The sequence below is a fragment of the Sinocyclocheilus grahami genome, unplaced genomic scaffold, assembly GCF_001515645.1.
Source record: "Sinocyclocheilus grahami isolate Dianchi unplaced genomic scaffold, SAMN03320097.WGS_v1.1 scaffold97.1, whole genome shotgun sequence".
NCBI lineage: Eukaryota > Metazoa > Chordata > Actinopteri > Cypriniformes > Cyprinidae > Sinocyclocheilus > Sinocyclocheilus grahami.
This window is the reverse complement of record NW_015505276.1, coordinates 212,029-239,145: the sequence shown is the minus strand read 5'-3', so window position 1 is coordinate 239,145 and position 27,117 is coordinate 212,029. Positions and strand designations below refer to the sequence as shown.

The 27,117-nt window shown below is 38.2% G+C and overlaps 1 protein-coding gene across 4 annotated transcripts in view; it reads right to left on the bottom strand.

Moving 5' to 3' along the window:
- dock6 (dedicator of cytokinesis 6) overlaps nt 1-27,117 on the bottom strand; it is a 76,272-nt gene that overhangs the window by 16,498 nt on the left and 32,657 nt on the right. Inside the window, exons 15-36 of one of the 4 annotated variants that reach the window (XM_016275883.1) lie at nt 20,089-20,206; nt 18,331-18,401; nt 17,388-17,526; nt 16,950-17,051; nt 15,418-15,504; nt 15,108-15,339; nt 14,861-15,025; nt 13,866-14,038; nt 13,103-13,204; nt 10,837-10,923; nt 10,514-10,609; nt 8,694-8,834; nt 8,412-8,525; nt 7,936-8,106; nt 7,199-7,338; nt 4,532-4,701; nt 4,198-4,346; nt 1,447-1,629; nt 709-835; nt 537-621; nt 247-343; nt 2-136 (exon numbers count right to left, since the gene is read on the bottom strand). In XM_016275883.1, coding sequence (XP_016131369.1) covers nt 2-136; nt 247-343; nt 537-621; nt 709-835; nt 1,447-1,629; nt 4,198-4,346; nt 4,532-4,701; nt 7,199-7,338; nt 7,936-8,106; nt 8,412-8,525; nt 8,694-8,834; nt 10,514-10,609; nt 10,837-10,923; nt 13,103-13,204; nt 13,866-14,038; nt 14,861-15,025; nt 15,108-15,339; nt 15,418-15,504; nt 16,950-17,051; nt 17,388-17,526; nt 18,331-18,401; nt 20,089-20,206 — 2,884 coding nt within the window. The remainder of the gene's footprint in view (nt 1; nt 137-246; nt 344-536; nt 622-708; nt 836-1,446; nt 1,630-4,197; nt 4,347-4,531; nt 4,702-7,198; nt 7,339-7,935; nt 8,107-8,411; nt 8,526-8,693; nt 8,835-10,513; nt 10,610-10,836; nt 10,924-13,102; nt 13,205-13,865; nt 14,039-14,860; nt 15,026-15,107; nt 15,340-15,417; nt 15,505-16,949; nt 17,052-17,387; nt 17,527-18,330; nt 18,402-20,088; nt 20,207-27,117) is intronic. The other 3 variants (XM_016275880.1, XM_016275881.1, XM_016275882.1) reach the window with 3 other exon arrangements.

Here is a 27,117-nt window from a genome sequence, read left to right as displayed (position 1 = left end):
CCTTGTAGACCAAAGCTCTCTGTGTGCTGAAGCAGTGCTGCAGGAAGAGGGCGCTCTGGTTTCCTGCCATACTGTGGAGGAGGACTCTCAGCACACCACCCAAAACACTCTCCTTCAGCTCTGACATTACCACCGTCTGATGCAAAAACACGCACAAACACTCATGAACCATGTGAAAATGACGCATGTCGTAACACATGGTATTTGTAGTTAATGCATTCAAATGAGTCACAAAGTCTGCTTTACTTTGACAATGATCTCCAGTGTGTCCAGGGCTATGAGAGCAGCTTCTGTCGCCAAGTTTCCATCCACTACCGACTCCTGCTCCAACTCTGCCTTGGTTCTGCACAGAGACAGTGTTTACAGTAAGCTATTCATAGTGCCCATATGACACACACACACACAACTGTATGTGTAGCCAGTGATTATGTGCTTCATTAAATCGACAGACAGCTAGAGCAACATCATTCAGATGTCCAGTGAATGTAAACAGCAACAAAAAGATATTCAGTGAGAGAAGAGGCAAAAAGACACACTTGTCCACTCTGTCTGCGTTCTGTCTCCAGTGAGTGACGTTTTTCCTCCAGCGGACGTTCTCCTGACCTCCGTAAGGACTGCGCTCTGAGGAACGCACAGGAACAGAGGTGAATGACAAATTCAATGCTTTGACATGTACTCACACAGATACCAACAGAGCGTCCGTTGTACCTCTGCAGCGACGGACCATCTCCTGTCTTGCTCCGATGGTGCCCAGTATGGCCTCCTCCAGACGGGCCTTCATGTCCTGAGACTTCTTAAAGGTCAGACTGTTTATCCTCTGCAGGGCTTTCTTTCCCTGAGAAGAGGCACAATGAACAGAATGATCAAAAACTTGTCAACATGCAACACTAAAATTCACTATATAAAGCAAGAATTCCTCAATTCCTGAAGTTATTTTTTTAATTTGAAAGAGGTCATGTCATATTTTGTACCCCCCGGTCCTCGTATACAATGTTAGTAAAGGTTTTGTACCAAAAATAATAACATTTTCCACCCTTTCTCTGGCCCTTGGAATTAAACAGGATGCTCAGCAAAATATAGGTTTAAACTGGCATATCCTTAACACAGCCTCTTTGTAAATAATTACATTGTGGAAGATTTATTAAAAAAACAAAAACAAGGAAAAGAAAAGTTGAAAGTTTAATGCAATGATCCCAAACTGCAAGAACATGTTTTATTGCATTTTCAAGTTATAAAACATTATTTATTTCTTAAACATTATCTTTGTATAAAAAAAAAATACTGTTATGATGTTTGATTGACCAGCATTTTACTCTTATTGCTTCGTTGGTTTTTAAGATAAAACCGTTATCAATCCTCCTAAACTCTTCAGTACCTCACCATGACTGAATGGACAATGTTTCTAAATACCAAATAGTCATTACTGAGAAGGGCATGTGGATGTACCTTGTATTCGAAACAGGACAGACAGAGGTGAAGAAGATCAAGCAAGCGGTTGATTTGTGGCACAGACAGGTCTGAGACCCAGCGCTCCAACAGCCCAGCGTCTGCATTCTTCAACACCCACAGGAAACAAACCAGCAGTGTCCTGCTGCACTCGGTAGAGAGGGCACTACACTGACGGCCCACCTGACGAAGAAACAAACAAAAACACATTTACACTCACGCAGACAAAACACCACAAAGCCGACCGATTAGACATCACATCTGGCAGCCTGTTTAGGACAGACATATACAGAGGATGTCCTTACACACCCATATGTACAATAAACACTTAGACACACATGATCCTCATTTCCTCAGCCGCACACAAGCCATTATAGGGCTGGACGATATGGCCAAAATTGATATCACGATATATTTCTTAATTTCGGTCGATGCGATATAATTCCGATATCGATATGTACACTATTTATCTGAAATAGAAATCTTTTGTAACATTATAAATGCCTTTATCATCACTTCTGATCAATTTTAAGCATCCTTGCTAAATAAAAGTATTAATTTCTTCCCCCAAAAAATAATAAAAATTATTCTGAATGGCAGGGGCGGATTTAGTGAATTGGGGGCCCCAGGGAAAATATAGGAATGGGGCCCTATACATTTGCACACATTTTCCTAGATCAACTTTGAGGTTCCATTTTGTTGTTTTCAGCGTAAGCCTGTGTGCAAAGGCTGTCTAATTCTAAACTTTAAAATACATTTATTTTTAATTGTTTTAACTACAAATTTAAATAAAACTGAAAAAATAATGAAGAGGCAATTATACATTTACACACCAAAAGTACATATATCAAGAGCATGCTCACAGATGAGAACAAAACAGCGTTGGATGAAGTGGATTAAAGCCCTGCACGGGCCTCAAATATAGGCCCTATAGCCCGTCTTTTTTCCCCTTTTCCCCAAAAAAGCTTATACTACTGTTTCAGCTATTAAAATAGTTCAGTTTTGTATGTAATGCAAAAGTGATCATATTTCATTTCGTTTTTTTAATAAAGTAAATTTAGAAAAACATTTGGAGTATTTTTTGTTCGTTAAATGTAAGTTTTTATTTTTTATTTATTTTATAATTTTTTTAAGTAAAGGCCATCGGCAGACAGTGAATTGATCATAGCCTATAGCCTATGTTTGATCAATTTAGCCTTCTCAAATCATCAGGATTTGCCTAAAATAAAACCTATATATAAAACAGTTCAAGTATATCACAATGTTAGATTAAATAAAAAAATGTACTCAACTGTTTTAAATATTGATAATCAGCAAATCTGCATATTAGAATGATTTCTGAAGCATCACGTGACACTGACGACTGAAAATGTTGCTGGAGATGGGCTTATTTAAAATGAAAACGCATTCTCTGCCAGCAGGAGGCGCTTTTAGAGTGATAAAACTAGCGGTTTCTCCGGTAACGGCTGTAATCAAAGCAGCTCCGCTCATGAATGCTACTTTATCAGATCAAACGAAAATGCCATCGAAACTTTCCCTTCAGAGATACATTCATATAAAACACCCCCGCCGTGTTATGATTTTGAAACGTGCAGTGCTCATGTTTATTCAACGAAGTCAAACGGCACAAATAAATCAATGTATGGGAAACTGGTAATGTATATCGAAATATCGAAAATGTGTTTAAAAATTATATCACCGTTATTGAAAAAAATTATATCGCGATACATATTGATATTGAATTATTGTCCAGCCCTAAGCCATTAATATTAATATTAGCACTTTCAGAGCAAAGAGTACACAGTAATTCCCCCTCTATTGGTGTAGAACAGTACTGCAGCCAACAGAATGGACAGGAGTGAATATGAAGGGCTCCTCTAGTGGTGATATTAAGACACTGCAGCAGAAATCCATTAATTAACACAAGTAATTCTATTTATGTTGTTTGCCTTTTCTATTTATTCCACTAGAGCAACAGCATTGGAACATTATTTGGAAACTTTATGAGCATAAATATAACTTATTTCTGAAAAATAAGAAAAACACTGTTTTTAAATTTGGGACTTTTTAGATAAAAAAAAGAAGAAAGTACTGTGAAATTATTAGGGGAGCATGATTAGGGCATGCTGCAGGCCAGACTTGAACCTGCATTACCTGCATGAACACCAAGGCTTAATACGAATGGGTCACTGACACTATGGAAGAAAAATAATGACAAATAGTTTTTTTTGTGTGAAAGAAATTAATAGTTTTACTCATTAAGAATGCATTAAATTGACAAAAGTGGCATTATTAAGAAAATATTTATATTTCAAATAAATGCTGTGATTTTTAACTTTCTAATCATCAAAAAAAAATCAGCGTTCACAAAAATATTAAGCAGCACAACTGTTTTCAACATTGATAATAATAACATCAATATAGTTTCTTGAGCAGCAAATCAGTTAGAATGATTTCTGAAGGATCATGTGACACTGAAGACTGGAGTAATGATGCTGAAGATTCATCACTGGAATAAATTACATTTTACAACGTATTGTATTCAACTAGAAAACGGTTATTTTAAATTGTGATAATATTTCACAATTTTACTCTATTTTTGATCAAACAAATGCAGCCATAAGATGCTTCTTTCAAAAAGGTTCACCTAAACATACTGTACACTACTGTTCAAAAAATGTTAACACTTCACAACCTTCATTCATATTCATACCATGAGTTATTAACAGTGGTCAGTGAGCAGGTACTCACCACAGACGGCAGAGTGAAGGGGTTGGCTTTGGAATGGGGGAGTGGTGAACCAGCTATCACCATGGCAACAGACTGGCTGATGGTGCCATTGTCTGGGTCGCTATCGTCAACGAGCGCCGAGGCATGACGTACACGCTGTGGGGACGTGTCTGGGACATACAAAGGTGGAGAGATACAGATCTCGGCTGAAATGGTACTTTTGTTCAGTTTTTAATGACTGTGGAGCACTGACCTTTAAAAGACTATTCAACTCATAATCAGAGTTTATATAAATAACCGCAGAGATAAGCAGTCTGCTCTACTGTGGGCGCTCGGCTCACAGGCTCTCACTAACCGGTGAAGTCGTGAAGCTGGGCCAGCGTCTCCATGACGATAGGGATGAGTGGCAGGTAGAGCTGGGCGATGTGCGAGCGGACCTGGGGGTCTGTGTAGCGGGGGTCCGCGTCGTGACTGCACAGCAGAGAATGCAGCGCACTAATGGCCTTCTTGTGTAGGAAGAACACACTGAGAAAGAGGTGTGAGATGTGATTTGAGGTGTTGGAATCTATGCATTTTTAAAGTCCCATTTATAAAAGCAGTTCAAAGTTTTTTTCTGTGCTAATTTAAAGGGATAGTTTACTCAAAAATGAAAAATACTGCTTGATTTACTCACCCTCAAGCCGTACTAGGTGTGTATGACTTTCTTCTTTCAGACGAATATTAAAAAATGTCCTGGCTCCTCCAAGCTTTATAATAGCAGTGAATGGGGGTCGAGATTTTGAAGCCCAATAAAGTGCGTCCATCCATCATAAAAAGTGCTCCACACATTCACTTCAGAAGGCCTTTATTAACCCCCTGGAGTACTTTTTATGATGGATGGACGCACTTTATTTTGCTTCAAAATCTCGACCCCCATTCACTGCCATTATAAAGCTTGGAAGAGCCAGGACATTTTTTTATGTATTGTATTCGTTTGAAAGAAGAAAGTCATATTTGCCTGGGATGGCTGGAGGGTGAGGAAATCATGGGCTTATTTTTTAAAATTTTTGGGTGAACTATCCCTTTAAGGGTGAAATATGAAACACGTAAAATATGCTAATAGTTAAAAAACTTCAAGTACTGTATCATTCATTTGTAATATTTTTTTCGATAGCTTGTAATTGATCACACACTGTTTACTTGGAATATTGACAGACAAAAGTTGAAGAAATATTTTCTTCACTGAGAAATACTTGAAGGATACATGTTATTGTTTTTATTCAATACCATTAATATTTATATTAATATTTAATATGTTCATCAGCATATTTCCTTTAAGGCTGGAATACACTAAACAGATTTAGAAACACAAGACACCACACACGTAGACTTTATAAATGGTTACAGAGAAAAATTGAGCATCATACACAAAATGACTCGCATAGAACAATATATGAAGAGTTCATTTGCAAAAACCGATAACGTTCAGAAATCACGTTTTTTTTTATTGCGCATTCCAAGTAATGTCAAACAAACTGCAGTTGGGTTGTTTTGATTAAGTAATAATAACTTAAACAAATACAGGTAATTTACAAAATTAAAGTTAATTGAAAGCATGTTTTTTTTTTACATATTGAAAGTTTATTTTATAGCAAAAGCAGATAACTCCAACAGTCGTTTTTTGTGATTACACGCAATACACCGAGCTTTTCCCTCACTATTGTAACGCGCTGCTTTTGCAAGGTTCCGTGAAACGTTTCAGCTTTTATTTTCCTTTTTCGCCCTGAAGAAGATATCACAGGTTCATCAAGTTCATCGAAAATTATCCATCCTCGATCACTTTTAGTCAGCTTTGACAAAACTCCTCTCAGCTAGCACGTCTTTTCAAAGAGTTCATTTGCAAAAACCGATAACGTTCAGAAATCACGTTTTTTTTATTGCGCATTCCAAGTAATGTCAAACAAACTGCAGTTGGGTTGTTTTGATTAAGTAATAATAACAAACAAATACAGGTAATTTACAAAATTAAAGTTAATTGAAAGCATGTTTTTTTTTTACATATTGAAAGTTTATTTTATAGCAAAAGCAGATAACTCCAACAGTCGTTTTTTGTGATTACACGCAATACACCGAGCTTTTCCCTCACTATTGTAACGCGCTGCTTTTGCAAGGTTCCGTGAAACGTTTCAGCTTTTATTTTCCTTTTTCGCCCTGAAGAAGATATCACAGGTTCATCAAGTTCATCGAAAATTATCCATCCTCGATCACTTTTAGTCAGCTTTGACAAAACTCCTCTCAGCTAGCACGTCTTTTCAAAGTGAACAGCGAATTCAGCGCGCTGATTCGCTAAAATGGACTTGTCGGCTTCTGTTCAAATACAACAAGGGCGCTTGTCGGCTTCTGCAGTAAAACGTGAACTCGTGATGCCTTGAAAGTGGACAAAACCAGCTTTTTTGACAAAACGTGTTTAGTGTTCAGATCGTGCTATATGTGGAGAATAATGCACGGCAATCATTCTTTCAATCATTCAAGTGGCGTTTATCGGTTTTTGCAAATTAACTTTTCATATGTTCTAAAATGGGCCAAGCATGTTTGATATCCTTCAACTGAATGGAATCATAGTCTGAAGCTAAAACTAAAAACCATAGTCTGAGTTCATTATACACTATGTGATTTTTCTGTGAAATCTGTCAACTGCTCAAAATCTGCAGACTGACTCTGACTCTCTAACTTTCGGCAACTAGCATTGACTCCAGATTCTAAATTGGGACAAAAACATCAGGTAAAACTCATGTAGAGTAATGTATCGTAGTCTTTAAATATCATATCGAAATTGGCATTGTGAACTATGATATTTTACCATTATTTCTACGGATTTCTAAAATTCTGGGAATTGTTTCGAACACATTTGTTTAATTGTGAATATTATAAATCAGTACTTTGACCATAAGATGAAAGAAATCAGCTACTGACATAAGCTGGAAATGTCTATATGTGTCTCCCTAGTAAAATACTTGTGTGTGAGCGTAAGAGCGTTTCTCACCCCTCTCCATCTGGCTCCAGGATGAGTGACAGCTCAGCCAAAAGCAGACCAGAAAGAAAATGCTGCTGGCGGAATGGCACCGACAGTTCGAACATGCTGACCACACCCTGATCCTGAACATGACAGGAGAACGCTGAGCTCTACAAGAGAACACACAGAAAATGCCTGCTTCAGCTCTGCCATAATAAAGTGACGTACAATTATTCCCTAAGAGGATTCCACTGAGCGTGTCCAGCTTGATATAATGTGGCTGTATGGCAGAGTCAGCAGACAGAAACATAACATCCATCATGACAGGATTTAAACTCTACAGTGAGAAACACTCCAACGCACAATTACAAACAAATCAGGAAACTCTAAAGCACTGACACTAGATTTGAGATGATTAGTATGAGAATGTGGTCAGTTTATATACACATTTGGAGAAGAGCACTCGGTCTAATCCACCCAAGAAAGCATGGACATCCAGCTCTCAAGAGTGGAACAAAACAAACATGTAATTATTGCCAAATTCCACAAAACTGAACTAGTCAAGCTGGAGGAGCAAAGTAAATCTGCCTAATTCAAATTAACATCCCCCACACATAATCACAGTCTGAGGTGAAGAATTAAATGAACGTTCAGGGATAGATACAGGTTTCTTGACCAGCTAATCAGCATAACTAAAGACTGGAGTCTTTTAAGAGTAACAGAAAGTGAGCTAGTATGAAAGACTGTGTTAGTTTGAGTGTGTGTACCTGAGAGGTGGTGGAGGATGTGGAGGGTGAGGGGGACGCGGGGGGACTGAGGGTGGCGCAGGGCAGGTTCAGGGTGACGTAGTGCTCGTGACTGCAGACGATCCGTATGAAGTCCATCCTCAGCGCTGTCAGAGAGCTGGGGCTCTGCGCTGTGTGGAGCTTATTATTAATCTGAAGACCAAAATGCACCAAACTGTCATCTGTCACGAAAGTTTCTAGGGTGAATTCACAGCTGCCCCTCACCTCTGCATGTGACTTGTTCACTAAACCACTTACGATCCATGTACACCAGGCACTATGTGCACTAGTGGGCTTTTTACATTTTGTAGTGATCTAGTTATCATGGCAGCAGATTCTAGTGATCATGGCAGCAGAAATTCATCAAATGGTGATAAAACTATGGATAAGAGCATCATATATTCAGACTACACTACTCAAACATTTTAAAATGTGTGCTTCTGTGTTTGTGCACGCACCTGTTTATAATACGAGCGGAAGAGGTTGAAAACAAAGCCTCTGTCCATGAGAGACAGCAGGTCATTGAGGAAAAAGGCCAAGCTGCTGTTTAACCTCTCCACTAGCTCGACATCCTGAAATGCACACAGATATTGGTTCAGACAAAGATAAGCACGCATCCTGTTGATTCATAACAAGAGTAAACAGTCATAAAACAGAGTATTAACCACCATAAAGTCTCACACATCCCCTTATCTACATGAGGTCTGTGTTCAGTAAAATGAGATCTGCTGCTCTTTTACCTTGTGATATCTGCTGGCTATGTCTGCACTGATGGCACACACTAAGGCAGCGATGTCGTCCACAAAGCGGTCTGGGAAGCGCTGGCGTCGGGGCATGTCCAGGCGTGAGGACAGGAACAGATGATGGGACATGCTCTTCACCTGTTATCACACACAGAAAAATGAGTGATACCATCTGTAGCTTTGATTCGGACTTAAAAACTCAACAAGGTTTTTCAAAACCTGCATGACTAGAAATTATAGAAATAATTCAGTCAAACTATATGTGGGACTATTAACCCTTAAAATCACCTGTTATCACACACAGAAAAATGAGTGATACCATCTGTAGCTTTGATTCGGACTTAAAAACTCACCAAACACAAGGTTTTTCAAAACCTGCATGACTAGAAATTATAGAAATAATTCAGTCAAACTATATGTGGGACTATTAACCCTTAAAAGCATGAATGTTTCGCCAATCATTATTACATATTCGGGTCTTTAGCGACCTGGACCTATATATCCAACACGGATGGATCTCTAACGGCTGAAATAGAAAAAAAATGATCTTGATATTTTAAGAACAATTACAGAAGAATAAAATAAAGCATATTTAATTTCCTTTTGAAACTTAGAAGAGTTCAATTTGAGCAGATGATTTTACCAGCGCTGTCATCATCAGAGCGCACTTCCACAGTACATTCAGCATCTGCCTCATATTCACGATCGCAACCATATTCTCAAAACTATCGTTTTGAATAACTTCATATTCAATATTTTGATCACTGGCAGCTTATTCACCACATCCAGAATCAAATGACAGTGACGTTTATATTTCATTGCGTATAGTAATTGCTCTGCAGTAAAGCCATTCAAAACCAGTTCAATTTTTGTTTGTTTGTTTGTTTGATGCCTGTGGTACTAAGAAAGTTGATGTCTAACTTTAAAAAAAAAAAAAATGAAGGAGGGAGAGGGTAGAGAACGATGTCCCGGGTCGCTAAAGACACGAGGTATGCATTTAAGGGTTAAAGGGACAGCTCACTCAAAAATAAAAATTCAAATTTTTTTTATTGACAAGATGCCAAGTAAATGACAGCATTTTTATTATTTTGGTTGAACTAGCCCTTTAATTAAAAATTAAAAGACAGTTAAGAGACTACTTATATTGTTCAGAGCAAATTCTCGTTTTACTATATTGTAAGCACAATTTAATAGCTCATTCCTCTCGTTTTACGTAAATTGTGTGCACAATATAATTAGTTTGCTCTGATTTGGTTTAACTAAAACGTAGCCACGATTTAGTAAAACGAGGGACCAAATTATTACCTTGTGCACAAGGTTTACATAAAACGAGGGAATAAATTATTATATCATGTGCACAATTTAGTAAAACAATTTTTTTTTAATTATGTCGTGTGAAAGATTTTAAATTTTTTCCTCAATGTCATGGCTCCGTAATATTCAGTAATCTTAGCGATTTGACTGCACTAACTCTACCAGATGAGAACCGAATTGAGCTGGAAAATGGCACTAAACTTGCAACAAAGACACTGCTACTGAACTGACATTGACTTGAGCTGAATAATGGTACTATTGTCTTCTGTAGAGCTGCTTTATAGTTGAATTGAGTTCATTTCATTTCATGCAATGAACTTTGCAACAGTGACACTGATATTGAACTATTATTTTTATAACATCAACACTTGATACCCGTTTTATTATTATGAAGCTGCTCTGAAACAATCTGTATTGTATGAAGTGCTACAGAAATAAGTATGGCTTGACTTTAGTTATTGATGTACAGTACAGTAAATGTAAAAGGCTGGGGGCCTACTGACCATGAGCTGGAAGAAGAACCAGGCCTGCTGTAGAGACGCCTCTCTCACGGTACTGGTGCTCACCACCCACTGGAGAGCCAGCTCTTCATGAAGTAACTGAATGCAGAGAGCATTACAAAAATAAGTATATTACAAAATATCCATACAGAACACGACCACACACATGCACACACACAATGAAGGCAGACTACTTTGAAATAGTAGTAATATGTGTGCATGAACAAGATGAAGTGGCTCAATGAATGGGTGAGTACATAAATGAGCGAATGAAGGAACGAATGAATAGGAGAGTGCACGGGTGAGTAAATGAGCATGTGCTCTACCTTCTTGGCGATCTGCCTGGAGGGAGGACAGAGAATGGAGGCAGTCTCGATGAAGGCAGACATGCGATTACAGGCACGCTCACTAGCCTGTAGACCAGTGGGTGAACACAGAGCAATGGTGGTGGTGATGATGATGATGATGACAATGAAGATGATGATGAAGAATGGAAGACAGAAAGATAAGAAGAAAAAATGCGGGAAGAGGGATAAGACAATGCCTGCGACATACACCAATCCAGATCCTTTTACAAATTTTAAATAATGAAACGTAATCCATGCTATGTTAGGGATAATGTACAGTCACCCGGTCATCAATGCAAAATAAACCCTGCCAGCGTGATTGAGGTCTTGTATAATCCTTAAGGGGTTTATTTTGTGGTTACCCGACTTATTACATGGCTATGCACCAAAAAATTAACCGATTAAATTTAATAATGTAAGGGAGGATCTAATCATATTGAGGTGACATTGAAGTAGTTAATTGCATTGGGTGAAACATTGCATATGTTCCAGATCCTTTTACAAATTTTAAATAATGAAACGTAATCCATGCTATGTTAGGGATAATGTACAGTCACCGGTCATCAATGCAAAATAAACCCTGACAGCGTGATTGAGGTCTTGTATAATCCTTAAGGGGTTTATTTTGTGGTTACCCGACTTATTACATGGCTATGCACCAAAAAATTAACCGAATAAATTTAATAATGTAAGGGAGGATCTAATCATATTGAGGTGACATTGAAGTAGTTAATTGAATTGGGTGAAACATTGCATATGCAACCTAGGTTTTGTTGCTCCATCACTGCAAGAGGCATGTAATGTTGTTGGTATTGTTGGTAACTAGACTTCTACCAAGTTTCTCCTGACTGACAGGCAAGAGAAGTACAGCACACGAAGGCAAGAGAGATGAGTTGATTGATGAAAAGGAGACGGCATGAACGCAACTTTCTACACAAATGCTCACGCATCCTCAGACACAGACAAACATACATAAAAATAAAGCCAAATGGACAGCAGCAGAAGAGCTGGCAGAAGATTATGGAGTATGATTACAGAAGTAATACCAGAGTGAAGGCAATAAGAGCATACAGGATGACATGGTGTAGGGCTGGAATATGGACTTAGCATTTCAGCATATAAAAGTTGAGAAAGGGGAATTAGGGTGTAGGGGACAGTAAAATTTGGGTAGAGTTTGGGACACTAACAAGTCATGTTGGGTTAAGGATTTGAGACAGTAACAAGTAATGTTAGGGTTAAAGGTTTGAGACCGTGATAATGAAACTTATGGTTAAATGTTTGAGACAGTAAAAAGTATTGATAGGGTTAAAAGTTAACTATGAAAAGTAAAAACAGGATGACATGGTGTAGGGCTGGAATATGGACTTAGCATTTCAGCATATAAAAGTTGAGAAAGGGGAATTAGGGTGTAGGGGACAGTAAAATTTGGGTAGAGTTTGGGACACTAACAAGTCATGTTGGGTTAAGGATTTGAGACAGTAACAAGTAATGTTAGGGTTTAAGGTTTGAGACCGTGATAATGAAACTTATGGTTAAATGTTTGAGACAGTAAAAAGTATTGATAGGGTTAAAAGTTAACTATGAAAAGTTAAAAAAAGTAACTATGCTTGAGTAAAAGGTTTGATACAGTAATATGTAATGCAAAGGTTAACGTGTTCAGACAGTATTAAGTAATGATAATGTTAAAAGTTTAAAATAGTAATATGTAAGGGTTAAGGGTTTGAGACAGTAACAAGTAATGTCAGGGTTAAATGAGACAGTAACAAGTAATGTTAGAGTTAAAGGTTTGAGACAATAACAAGTAATGTTAGGGTTAAAGGTTTGAGATGGTTACAAGCTGCACTGAGACTGAGACCATAACAGGTCATGTTAGGTTGTATGTTTTCAGAGAATAAAAGGTTATATTAGGTTGTATGGATTGAGGTGGTACAAAAAAAATTATGGCTAAAGGTTTATGAGGAGTAAAAGGGTCTGAGGCAGCTACAAGACAATAACAAGTAATGTTAGGGTTAAAGGTTTGAGATGGTTACAAGCTGCACTGAGACTGAGACCATAACAGGTCATGTTAGGTTGTATGTTTTCAGAGAATAAAAGGTTATATTAGGTTGTATGGATTGAGGTGGTACAAAAAAATTATGGCTAAAGGTTTATGAGGAGTAAAAGGGTCTGAGGCAGCTACAGGTTATATTCGGGTGTATGTTTGAGGCAGTAGGGAGGGACATTAGGGTGTAGGTTTGATTGGCACCTGCTTGAGCTCACAGCTGGAGTTGGGGTTCCGACGGAGCACTGCCCTTGAGCCCCCTGGAGCATAAGCAGAGTTTACCCAGGAATGTGAGCGGTCTATCCCCTGTTTATCCACCGACGACACAAACACACACACCACAGTGCAACACAGGGGCGGCAGAACAGCCACATACAGGTGCCACAGGGAGGGGACGAAGTGCAGGAACAAGAATTAATTTAGAGGAGGGTGGGGGACAATCAGGGCACAGTGAAGGAGGGGAGAGGGTAGGAACAGCAGTACCATAGCAAAAACAGCACAATTATTAGCAGAGCAATCAACAGCTAGCACAGGAAACATCTCACAGTCAATCTCTGAGCCTGCTGCTCCAGCACAAGACAGTAAGAGAAAAACTATTTAACGATTTTGATGAATCTGCTAATGTTTTTTTTTTTTTCAATGCAACATTTTTCAGCATTTATTTTTTTCATAGAAATAGCTTTGTTTTGCGAAGTGATGTCACTGATTAGTTAATCCAATTTGTTGTAAAATAACTTTACTATTAGATTCTATTTTATTGATTAGTTTTCTCCCAGTTTAATACCAACAAAAGAGAAAACAGGAACTGACTGTTTAAAAGACAACAACAATAACAGCAGCTATCACTTAAAGTGCTTCTTTTAATACTCAGTTCCTTTTAGCTGCATAGGCAAGGTAAAAATAATATAGCACAGAGTGGCCACACTGCAGTAACAACCAATCAGAAGCCAGAGGAAGAGCCGCCCACCTTGCTGCCGATGATTCTCTGCACCTCCTCGTCAGGGGTGGCTGGAGTTGAGGCCAGGTCAGGGTTGGAGTTACTCAGGCTCTTGGAGCGGGACAAGAGCAGGCTGCTGGGTCTTGCCATCGCCCTAGAGAGCGTGGCATACTGGATGGGGAGATCATACGATGCGGCTCCCACTGAAGAAGGAAGTGGGACACACTCAGTGCATGAACTTAAATAAGCATTCTGCTCTTGAGATCCAATGAGAGGGAGTATAAATGCAAATAAAGCATTTATCACAATACATAAACACTGAGCCCCAGAGAAATGAATCAGCACAGTTTAAAGGTTAAACAACGTTTACAGTTTTAGCAACGGTTCAATAACTCTACGGTACACAAAAGGGCATTTTCAAGACTTCAAGTTCACCCAAAATGAACATTTCGTCATCATTTAGTCACCTCCAAGTTTATCTAAACCCTGATTATTTAATTTCTTCCTTGACAGATGTATTGCATTTTGTATCTCTGAAATCTCACACTTTAAAGGGTTCATTCACCCCAAAATTTTAATTCTGTCATTAAGTACTCACCCTCATGTCGTTCTAAACCCGTAAGACCTTCGTTCATCTTCGGAACACAAATTAAGATGTTTTTGATGAAATCCGAGAACTTTCTGACCCTCCATAGACAGCAACGCAACAGACACGTTCAAGGCCAAAAAATGTAGTAAGGACTATGTAAATTAATCCATGTGACATCAGTGAATAAGAATGAGAATATTTTTTGTGAAAACAAAAATAAAGACTTTATTCAACAATTTCTTGAATGTGGTAGTTGTGTTGCTCTTTATGAAGGGTCAGAAATCTCTCGGATTTCATCAAAAATATCTTTATTTGTGCTCTGAAGATGAACAAAGGTCTTACAGGTTTGGAATGACATGAGGGTGAGTAATTAATGACAGAATTTTCATTTTTAGGTGAACTATCCCTTTCACATCAAGCTGTATTTCTCACTCACCAGCAGGGGGAGATACAGGCTCTGTTGTGGGCAGGTGGAAGCAGTAGTGGATATAGGAGGACAGCAGATTGTTGTGGCCAAGATGGTCCTGGTTTCCCTCCAGGTTCTTATGGATCTGGTTTACCAGCAGGGCCATGGCTTCAAAAGCAGCACGGCCTAGATTTACTGGATTAGGAGAGGAAATGGATTACACAAAGAAAAATTATGTGTAACAATAATATTAGAGACCAAATCCAGTGTTGCTAACCGATCTGTCCTGCTATGACAGGAGGGTGTACGATTAGCAATATGAGCTTGCTCATCAGTTGATGCAGGAAGCGCACGCAAGTGTCCAGCAGTGCCCCTTTCAAAGCTGCCATGCTGGCCTTCAGCTCCGCCTCCACGTTTGCCTCAGTGATTATAACATCCTTCAGCCGGAAAGGGAAAGAGTACTCCTCCAGAACATACACAAGTGTGAAGAACTTATCCAGGTGTGGATCCTACACACATTAAGTGAGACATGTATGTGAATGCACTTTTGTAGAAATGTGTTCAATCAAAAAAAAAAATTTCATTACCTGTGTGTGAACTGAGGAGGCTGCCTTCACCTCTACATTAAAGACTCCTTTGTGGTTGTCCACCCATTTCATCCCTGGTAGCTGTACCTGAAACACACACAGGCCACGACATATTCTCAGCACATGTTCACATTCCTCCTCAGATATTACTGCCAAGAAGATGTTGTAATTCCTCCCTAAATCATTATCTGTAACTTGGAAAATTAGGTAGACTGATTAAAACATTGTTTGCTTGAAATGACCTATTCGCTATCCAAAGGGTTCCCACACCTTTTGTCCAAAAAAATATCCATTTCATGATTTTTCCAGTCGTTCATGATTTTTTAATAAGGATAAATTGAATTGAACCTGGGTTCCCCTTTCATGCTGAATAAGAACTGTAGCTTTAGACTAACTAGAATCTCTGTTGAACAGCATTTCTCTGTTGTGCCTGTGCCCATGGCTGAACAGATTGCGCTACAGCATGAATCTACAAATCCTACCAAGGGTTAGACTTGGCTCATAAATATTATTGATTACATAATGTGACACTTGCTCAGTAGGCCTAAGTGAATTACTAAAAGGAAGACTCATGAATATTAAATGGGACATTTGACTGAAAGCCCCAAGAGTGTCATAAAGCATAGCCTTTGTCATAGTAAAATTCATAATCTCTTCTCAAATGTTGAGTTGTAACTTGCAATATTACTTGTCACTTTCAAAAAAAATTGGCATCATTTTATGTTTTATAATGGACTTGGTATAGGGGAGACCAGCGGCTGAATTTCTTTAGTCATAAATAAGATAGAGTTATGACATGCTTCTCTCTGAAGCATGGAGTGAAGTGATTTTACTTCATAAGATATAAAAAATGGTTTTAAGAAAAATTATTTTGATGTCAAATATGAAATATGACTGCGTCTCGTATGTTTTTAAATGCAGTCTGTGTGAATGGCGCTTCGGCTCTTTGGATTAAGCAATGCATATATACATGATGCTGTTTTGTTCATAATTGTTTATGCAATTTACGAAATTATATTAGATTTTTATTTGATTTGATTTAATTTAGACAATGCACGTTTTTATAGAGTTACTTGCTAAATGCGCTGCATTATTTTGCTCATTGCACCCTCCTGTGGCCTCGGGAGACCTATACAATAAAGACCTATTTAATCTGCATATAAAACATTAGATATTTGTTTAATTTTTATTGTGTTTGATTGTTAAAACAAAAAATATTTGTTGTTTGTCTCAATAAATTGTGTTAATTATAAATACAGTGGTTACATTTAAACATTTTTATTCTATTGCTTTTAGGTTTAAAAAAGGTTATAAAAATGTCAATAATTATTGATACCGAATGATATGAAACATTATATCGTTGATACATTTTTTAGCTATATCGCCCAGCCCTAGATGAAATTATGGGAAAAAACATACAATTACAGTTGCCCCCTGTCTGCCCTTCTTTTGACATCTTTAACTTCCACACACATTCTCTCAAACACAATCACTAAGCATCACAAACATCCAGTTCAGGATAAGTCTCTCACGTCAGGAGTGAGGACTGAGTAGCTGGGTGGAGGTTTCTCCACAGAGACGGGCAGACTGAAGGAGCCGGTGCGCAGGCGGCCGTGCTGCATGAGGGGGATCCACTGCAAAAAACAACAGGAACTATGATTAACCTGCACAGCCTACATGCAGTTCAAAAACATTAATGTGCTATATATGGCCTACAATCACATGATGCTACAACTTCAAAAGTGTCATAAGGAGAATCAGGGGAGGTGCTACTGAATGCCAGCAGGGAAAGAGAGTGTGTGGGAGGTGACGAATAAGGACGATCCAGGTGTCTCTGGGGGGTGGGGGCAGGGTCACATGGAAGTGAGCGTTTCATCAGGTAGCCTGGAGCGCTTCTCCAGCGCTGCGGGAGTGTGACTGTCAGGAGAGGATAGAGAGGAAGAGGAGAAGAGATGGGGTCCTTCTCTCACCGTGTAGCCCACCGGCGTCTCCAAGGGGGTATTCTGCTTGGGCTGGCAGCTGATGTGATAGAAGGTGAAGAGCAGGTGGTGGTTGTCGGTGAGGTTGGCGGGAATCTTCATCTTTACCTCCTCATAGAACTCCGGGGACCTGCAGAAATGGAGAGATGAGATTGAAAAAGGCTGTAGTGGTTTTAAACTAGGGGCCGGGACCCACTGGAGAGCCTCGGCAAACTTCCAAGGTGGCCACTGGATCACTTTAAATTATTTTAGTTTTTTTTAAATATAATAAAAAAAGTTTAAATTATTAGTTTGTTTTAATATAATAATAATAATAGTAATAAATAAATCATTATTTTTACTATAATAAATAGTGCTGTCACAATTAGCATGTTAACGCAGGCTTCATGACATTTATTATAATGGGTTTATGTGAAGATTGTTTTAAGTTTACTTAAATTAGAAGTTATTATTTTTTAAAATCTAAATAAAGTTAAATTTGATAGCTCTCAAATCATACTGTAATGCTGAATGGCTTTAGTCAATGCTTAAAGGTGCAATAGGTGATTGTCTTCAGAAAAATGTTGTTATGCTGGTTGAAAGTCTCTTCACATCACGACAGCAATCATTAAGTTAAGTGGTCTAAATGTATTTTTTTACTGTGTTTTCATTAACTAATTGCAGCCTTGGTGAGCATAACAGACATTCAAAAACTTCAAAACATTTTAATTATTCTCTCTCTTTCTTGCTCTCTCGGTTTACACAATAGAATAAAATATATAATATATATATAATGTTAATATTATACTACATGTGGAGCTTATGGATATTGTATTGCACAGTGGAGGCCCTTTGAGTCAAGAAGAACCACTGCTGGATGGAAATGTAATATAATTCTAGACATGTATAAAATGAATAAGAAGTGTTGTTTCTGTAATGAGACAAAGGTTTGTACTTGTTATGGTAGATCACTGGGGTGTACGCCGCCTCGTAAAACTCTGCACAGCTTGACTTTCCAAAGATGACCTGTTCAGGGGGTGGAAATCACATCGCACTGGTGAATAAGAGCTTAACGGCTCCACTAGACGTCACTGGGGAGTTACATTTCAGCCATGATGTTGCCCTCGCTAATCATAACACTGTGGATGGATTTCCTAATTATCGCAAAATGAATTTAGCCTCTAATGTACCTGCACTGCATATGGCTTCACTTGAGCCCTAAATAAATTACAGATGTTTCAAAGTGAGCAACTGGTGTACGAATGCAGCGCTAACACTATTAGGGAGTTTCTAAAATCTGTGATTAGATTAACAAAATGTAAAAGGTTCTGCGAGTTCACTGAATTTTCCAAAATTTCCCAGAGCACTTCTTAATAGATCTGAAGACTCAGTTTGGTTCGAGTGACTAATGCAACCTGTGTGACCTGGATCGATGTGTTTTAGGGAGGCGCTGTCATATTCTTGCCACAGATCTGGAGAGCTTTATTGAGCACAATTAAGTTCATCCAAGCGATGAGATCATCGTATCAGATGTACTTACATAATCCCAAATGTTTTTTGTCTTTTCATAAGAATACGCTTTGACAGTGTGACTAGAGCCGGGTGCGGGTGTGATCGGTGACTCACAGGCATGGCCTGGCTGGGATCCTCTCCTGCCATGAACTGCACCTTCACTGCAATGTTCCTCACCGAACCCTGCCGGCTACTGAAGTTGACACTCTGAGGGTAAACGTACAACAGGTTCCTGAGGGGGAGAGAGAAGGAGGGAATAAATGAACCCTTTTCTATCAGACCAGCGATGGTATAGGTGCAGCCTGTGGATGATGTAAACTGTCAAGTTGAGAGCTATTATGTGCACTACCATTTAAAGTTTCCAAAGACTATAAGACTCATACTTTTATGTAACGTCTGCTCTTTTATTATCAGTCCACTTATCTCGATTTCCTGGTTTTATACAGTTTGCTTCCTTCTCTCAACACAGCGGTGCACACAGTGGTGCTCTCTCAAGCATGGCCTTCATTTCTAAGGACAATAGACTGAGTCACTAAAATTAGTTTCTCAAGAAAGGTGCTTCCGTGTAGTGATTTCTGAAACCAAATTTTGACTTCAGCAATGCAAGCGAGCTCGATTTAGCAACTGAAAAAAAGACACTGCATTGCGGCTGCCACACTTCCTTGAGCAGCACAACCATTTCAACTATATTGAGATGATGAGAAAGGTTTCTTAAGTAACAAATAAGCACACCAGAATGATTTCTTTAGGATTTACTAATTTTTTTCTTCTTCAGAAAATAGGACTGATGTAGACAGACAGGTGTTGAAGTACAACCTTATTTAAACTGGTGTACGAATGCAGCGCTAACACTATTAGGGAGTTTCTAAAATCTGTGATTAGATTAACAAAATGTAAAAGGTTCTGCGAGTTCACTGAATTTTCCAAAATTTCCCAGAGCACTTCTTAATAGATCTGAAGACTGAGTTTGGTTCGAGTGACTAATGCAACCTGTGTGACCTGGATCGATGTGTTTTAGGGAGGCGCTGTCATATTCTTGCCACAGATCTGGAGAGCTTTATTGAGCACAATTAAGTTCATCCAAGCGATGAGATCATCGTATCAGATGTACTTGCATAATCCCAAATGTTTTTTGTCTTTTCATAAGAATATGCTTTGACAGTGTGACTAGAGCCGGGTGCGGGTGTGATCGGTGACTCACAGGCATGGCCTGGCTGGGATCCTCTCCTGCCATGAACTGCACCTTCACTGCAATGTTCCTCACCGAACCCTGCCGGCTACTGAAGTTGACACTCTGAGGGTAAACGTACAACAGGTTCCTGAGGGGGAGAGAGAAGGAGGGAATAAATGAACCCTTTTCTATCAGACCAGCGATGGTATAGGTGCAGCCTGTAGATGATGTAAACTGTCAAGTTGAGAGCTATTATGTGCACTACCATTTAAAGTTTCCAAAGACTATAAGACTCATACTTTTATGTAACGTCTGCTCTTTTATTATCAGTCCACTTATCTCGATTTCCTGGTTATATACAGTTTGCTTCCTTCTCTCAACACAGCGGTGCACACAGTGGTGCTCTCTCAAGCATGGCCTTCATTTCTAAGGACAATAGACTGAGTCACTAAAATTTGTTTCTCAAGAAAGGTGCTTCCGTGTAGTGATTTCTGAAACCAAATTTTGACTTCAGCAATGCAAGCGAGCTCGATTTAGCAACTGAAAAACAGACACTGCATTGCGGCTGCCACACTTCCTTGAGCAGCACAACCATTTCAACTATATTGAGATGATGAGAAAGGTTTCTTAAGTAACAAATAAGCACACCAGAATGATTTCTTTAGGACTTACTAATTTTTTTTTTCTTCAGAAAATAGGACTGATGTAGACAGACAGGTGTTGAAGTACAACCTTATTTATATAACAGTCATTCAAACAGCAATGATTATTTATTTGCAAACTCATAGAAAATAACCAAAACAATCCAAGGTTTTTATTTAGCACAGTGGCTAGATTAACATATAATCAGACATCACCCGAACTAAATATTCTCTCACAGTTTAATAGTAATGACTTTATGAATTTCTTCACTGATAAAATAGATAGCATCAGAAATACTATAACAAATGTAGAATCAACAACGTCTTGTAATTCAGCTTCATTCATTGCACCCAAAGATAAACTGCAGTGCTTTACAACTATAGGACAGGAAGAGCTAAATAAACGTATCACTGCATCTAAACCAACAACACGCCTGTCAGATCCTGTACCCACTAAATTACAGAAAGAGTTGTTACCTGTAGCAGAAGAACCGCTTCTCAATATTATTAACTCGTCGTTGTCTTTAGGTCACGTCCCAAAACCATTCAAGCTGGCGGTTATTAAGCCTCTTATTAAGAAACCACAACTAGAGAACTGGAAAATTACAGACCTATTTCAAATCTTCCTGTTATGTTTAAAATTTTTGAAAAAGCTGTGTCTGCTCAATTGTGCTCCTTCCTGCAAATTTTTTTTTTAATCTCTATGAAGAATTCCAGTCAGGTTTCAGGCCCCACCATAGCACAGAAACTGCACTTGTTAAAATTACAAATGACTTGCTTCTTGCATCAGACCAAGGCTGCATCTCATTGCTAGTTTACTTGACCTTAGTGCAGCGTTCAACACTATAGATCAGGGGTCGGCAACCTACGGCATGCAGAGGGATAATTGCTGGCACGCGAGCAATAGGAAAAACTGCATACTGACGTACATTTTGAGGTAATAACTTCTTAGTCACACAGCCTGTTAGGAGCTATAAATACTATTAATGTGTGAGAATTAACTTGCGCTAATCTATGGATCCAGTAGCCCCTCACTGCAGAACAAAGATCCGGGGGGCGGGGTTGGATCCACATCTAGGGGGTGGAGATGGTGGGTTTAGGGGTGGGGATGGGTGGGTTTAGGGATCAGGGGGTGGAGACGGGTAGGTTTAGGTATATATAAGGTGGGAGGAGTTGGATCTGGATCCAACCTCGCCCCCTGGATCTTGTGTTCTGCAGTGAGGACCATCTCTACGGATGCGCACGCGACCGCTGCACATACTAGGCGCTTCAGATCAAAGCTTCAGCGGTCTAACAGCGCTCGTCAATGTCAAAATGACTGAGATGGCCAATCAAATCAAAGTAGGTGGGGTTTACTGTTCACAGAAGCAGAGCGCGAATCGTCAGTTTAACGTTAAAGAGAGCTGCAAATCATTTAATATTAGTCAACTTTTAATGATACGTTTTACGATAGAAACGTTAAATGACCGACAGCTTTATCCAGTGATGCAAACTACTGATTTTTTTTCCCCCTCAAATATGGCATATTGAGAGAGAGAGATGTGTAAATTGTCTGCGTCTGTGTCTCTCTCTACAATGAAGCTGAGTTTAGTTACTTTAAAAAAACAGCGATTTTACCCTTTCATTACCGAGAAATATAATGTAGCGATTCAGTATTGATTAATAAAAGTCACGTGGCAGCGCTGACAACAGTTTATGAGCTTCTGAATGTTACTTTTTGCACAGCGCAATCTCAGATCAACGAGTGGTGCTAGGCTCTGTCCTAGGCCCTCTGCTATTTTCAATATACATGTTGCCCCTTGGTAATATTATTAGAAAATACGGGATTAGTTTCCATTGGTATGCTAATGATACTCAACTATATATTTCAACAAGACCAGATGAAATTAAATTATCTAAGCTAACTGAGTGTGTTAAAAATGTAAAAGACTGAATGACCAATAATTTTCTCCTATTAAACTCGGATAAGATATTATTTATTGGACCAAAAAAACAGTACACAGAATCTAGTAGATTACTACTATATAACTACTTGTGTAAACGGACAAGTTTACAACTACTAATATATAAACAAGTAAACATTAATTCCTAATGTTTACAAAAAATAATATACATGGTTCAGTTTCAACTCCTAATGTAAACTGTCAAGTTTACAACTGTGTAAACGGAAAAATTTACAACAACTGATATAACGGTTAAGCCTCAATTCCTAAAATAAACTAAAGTCTACAACTACTTATGTAAACAGTCTATATAGAAACAGAGAGAGAGGATCAATGCTTAAATCTGCCACAAGTCTTGAATTATATTCATTTGCGGGCTTTTCTCAACAAATATTATACATGAGATTAATTCCACTAATTAATCAGCATATCATGTCATTAATTCTATTAACATTTTTGATGAAACAAGAGGAACACTGTGACACATATCTACTCTTTCATTTGCATGTTTGAGGAACAGTGATATAAAATAGACATGAAAGGCACTGCAAATTATTTGACTTTACCCCAAATCAAACACTGAACATGTGGCAGCAGCGTGAACATACAAGACTCCTGCAGGATCTCCCAGACCTCCTGTGACGCTAAATATGATTGTTGCATAATGCGGCAACCACTCACAATCTCTTATTTATATACTTTTAAAATAGCACAGTCTCCATTTGATACTGTGACAGAAGGTGCCCTGAGTACCTTTGGGGTTAAAGGAGAAGAGTGCATTGGCAGACAGACTGCTAACCACGTCCCTGGTTCAATACCACTAAACATCTGCCTGACCAACATAAGTCAAGGTCTCTCTCTCTCGCACACAGCTGTAAGCATAGCTCTGATAGGCTCACGTCTCAGCTGATTTCCCAATGTCCAACATACACCGTCACTGCTTATAAAAGCAGCAGCATGTTGCAAAGCGTGCACATTAAAACAGCCTGTTTCCTCGTACCTGCAGCAGTCACGGTTTGTTTTTTAAGAAGAGGACAGGATGCAGGCAGCTTTATGTGTGCTGTTTACGGCTCTGTGTGTGAACAGGGTCTCCTTATCTCCGCTGAAGTCTGTCCAAGCCGGGGAAAAGCTGGCCTCCACAGATGACATGAACATCCTGATGTACGGCGTGCTGCAGTTCACCGAATCCCTGCACCACATGTACCAGGGCACAGAGGCCAGGCTGGCCCGTGTCATGAAAGCCATCAGCCGAACTGAGAGTGAGGTGAAGAGACTGGGGCACGACACGGAAGAGGCTGCTAAAAACGAGCGACAGATTAAAGAGAAATTCCAGCTCCTTCAGGTAAAGCCTATATGTTACTTGACCAATGACATACATTGTGACAGACTGAACTAGTGGCCAGGCTGATCAATAGGTCATACTGAAATTAACTTTTCACTTAAGTTATCTTCTAGGCAAATATAGGCAAAATGTCCAAACTATAATTATACTCTCTAAAAAAAATAGTAATACACAATCCCTTTCCAAGGACCTTATTTTGGCAGATTATTTAAATATTTTATTTGTTTCAAGAATATTTTAATGTTGCAAATATCATTATGTAAACAATAATGTTATTTGCAACATTTTGTAAAAATATGTCATAGTATCTATTTTTTTATTTATTGTATTTATTTTTATCCCCAAAAATTGAAAAATAATAATAATAGTAATAATTTATTAGTGTCATCAGAATCAGGCCTTGATTCATAGCAAAGACGCCATTGAACAAATATGTAACACTATTTAAAATAATGTTTTTATGTTGTTTGTACATTAATCAATGTGGAGATTCAATGTGAAAATATATTTATATATTTAATATATAATGTATATATTATAGTATATTTACTCAACACCCTCTCTCGTATATATATATATATATATATATATATATATATATGTGTATATATACACACAGAGAGACACAGAATTGAGTAAATATTGTATAAAACAAAGGTTTAATTAACTTCATTAATACAGTGTAGATTTTTTTCAGTCTTATTTTATTTCTCATCTCATTACATTCATTTACTAAAATAATTATGCTGTAATTCTCAGTTAGTGTACTGGGATCTGTGGGTCCAGAAGGAGTTGGATCAGTGTGCTCAACAGCTGGTCTGTTTGCAGGCTCAGATGAAAGCGCTGGAGATTCAGGTCCATGAGAACAGAGATACAGTCACCAGGGTGGAGCTGGAAGAAGCACAGCTAAAGAAAAAACTAACCAGCCTGGAGGAAAACCTAAACAGCTCTGTCCCAGACAAGATCAAGGTAGTGAAGATGCAGAACTGCCTTTTTAATGAACACACTACAGTTTATCTGAAAATAACCAATAACCTCCTTCTGACAGGGCACACCACTTAAAAACATCTCTAACCTGAAGGACCTGATGAAGTGGACACAAGAACAGAAACTGAAATTGGAGAATCAAAACCAGCAACTGGCTGATTTACAGAAACGGGTAAGCATGAGGGCAGACTTGCTAGTATACATGCGATCGCCTGTAAAATCATCGTTTCATGTCAGTACTTGCTTCTCATTTCAGAATATGGTGTAACCACTAAAAATCACACATGAGGAGGAAGCGCAATCAACTCTCATCAACACTCCATTCACGGCACTGCAAACGGATCTCATGTGCTACACGTGATAAATATGACACATATGTCCACTTCGCCAGTCATTTTATACGCACATTGGGCCTCATTCATGAAGCTTTAACGAGAGTGAATTTCTGTGAAACATCCGAAACTGAAATGCTGCATGAAATTAGTGTGTTACAAATATTTAGCTACTTTTTTGTAGTGAATAATGTTTATAATAGCACAAAACATAATTATCATAATATATATGTAACTTATAACTTAATACTTTCTAACTTATAACTGAAGGAAAATAAAAGTTATGTATCTTCTTTCATGTTTTGAAACAATATAATACGGCACAAAATAAAATTATTTACTTTCTACGTAAATGTTCCTGGTCTTTTTATGTACGATAAATCAGTACACGCATAGTTTTAAATAAATACTCACATAGTTTATACTTTCATAATCATTCAAAAAAACTTCTCCACAGACGAATCAATGCAGACATAACCTTGGCTGAATGGGTGGGCAAATATGCAACTACCCAATAATTTTGGCTAAATGAAAGAAATAATCACCCACAAATGAAAAAAAAAATTTAATTATGTACTCACCATTTATTCCATCTAACACATAAGAATAGATATATTCAATACAAGGAAACCGGATGGAGATTTAACACTTCAAAAGTTTGCAGTCAGTTAGTATTTTTGAAAGACGTCTCCTATGCTAACTAAGGTTGCATTTATTTGATCAGAAATGCAGTAATATTGTGAAATATTATTGTGATTTAAAATAAATGTTTTCTATTGTAATATATTTTAAAATGTAATTTGTACAGTGGCCAAGAAGTGCAAAACAAATCACAATTCTGAAAACAAAATAACAAATTACAAACGCAAATGCAAGTCTAAAAAACAAAATAACAATTCAGAAAACACAACAACAATTCAGAAAACATTATAACAAGTCAGAAAACACAACGTCAAATCAGACAAACAGGAAAAGGTAGGTATAGTTTGAGACAGCGCCATTGGTTTGGGATTACTCACCGCTGACTGGACGAGACATCTGTCAATCAACGTGTACAGGAAGAACCAGCCGAAGAACAGCAGAGTCGTGGTAGAAAGTTCGGAGATGGTATTAAAGTAGCTCAGTTTAAATGTATTGTATGAATTGCCTTTACTATGGAATAAAAAATACGGGGTGTATATTTACATTTAGTTAAAAGTGGCTGTAAATCATCAGATCCAGTGGCGCAGATGGATAAGCGTGTGACCTTGGCTTTTTGATGCGATCTTTTGCCGAACTTTTTTTCCCTCCCTTTTCAAATCTCGTATTAGCAATGGAAGGCATTTATTTTCAATAAAAATTAAGGAAATAATCAAAAAGTTGAAAATAAAGTAGGGTTAGGGTAGGTGTAGGGAGGGCTTTATTGTACCAAAAAGGTGGCATCCATGTAATAATTAAAATTATAATTTACACTCAATACGTTATTATTGCATACTGTTTTATAATGTACTACAATACTGAAGTGCAGATAATTGCCACTATTTGCAACAAGTAGTATACTTGATAGTAGAAATCCTGCTATTTTAACATAGTGTAAATAGGTATTTGCACTTAGTGTAAATAGCATATTGCTAAAAATACTGCTATTTTCACTTAGTGTAAATAGAATCCATTGCTAATACGAGATTTGAAAAGGGAGGGAAAAAAAGTTTGTCAAAAGGAGGGATCGAACCTGGGTCGATCGCGTCAAAAAGCCAACAACACACGCTTATTCTGCGCCACTGGAGCTGATGATTTACAGCCACTTTTAACTAAATGTAAATATACACCCCGTA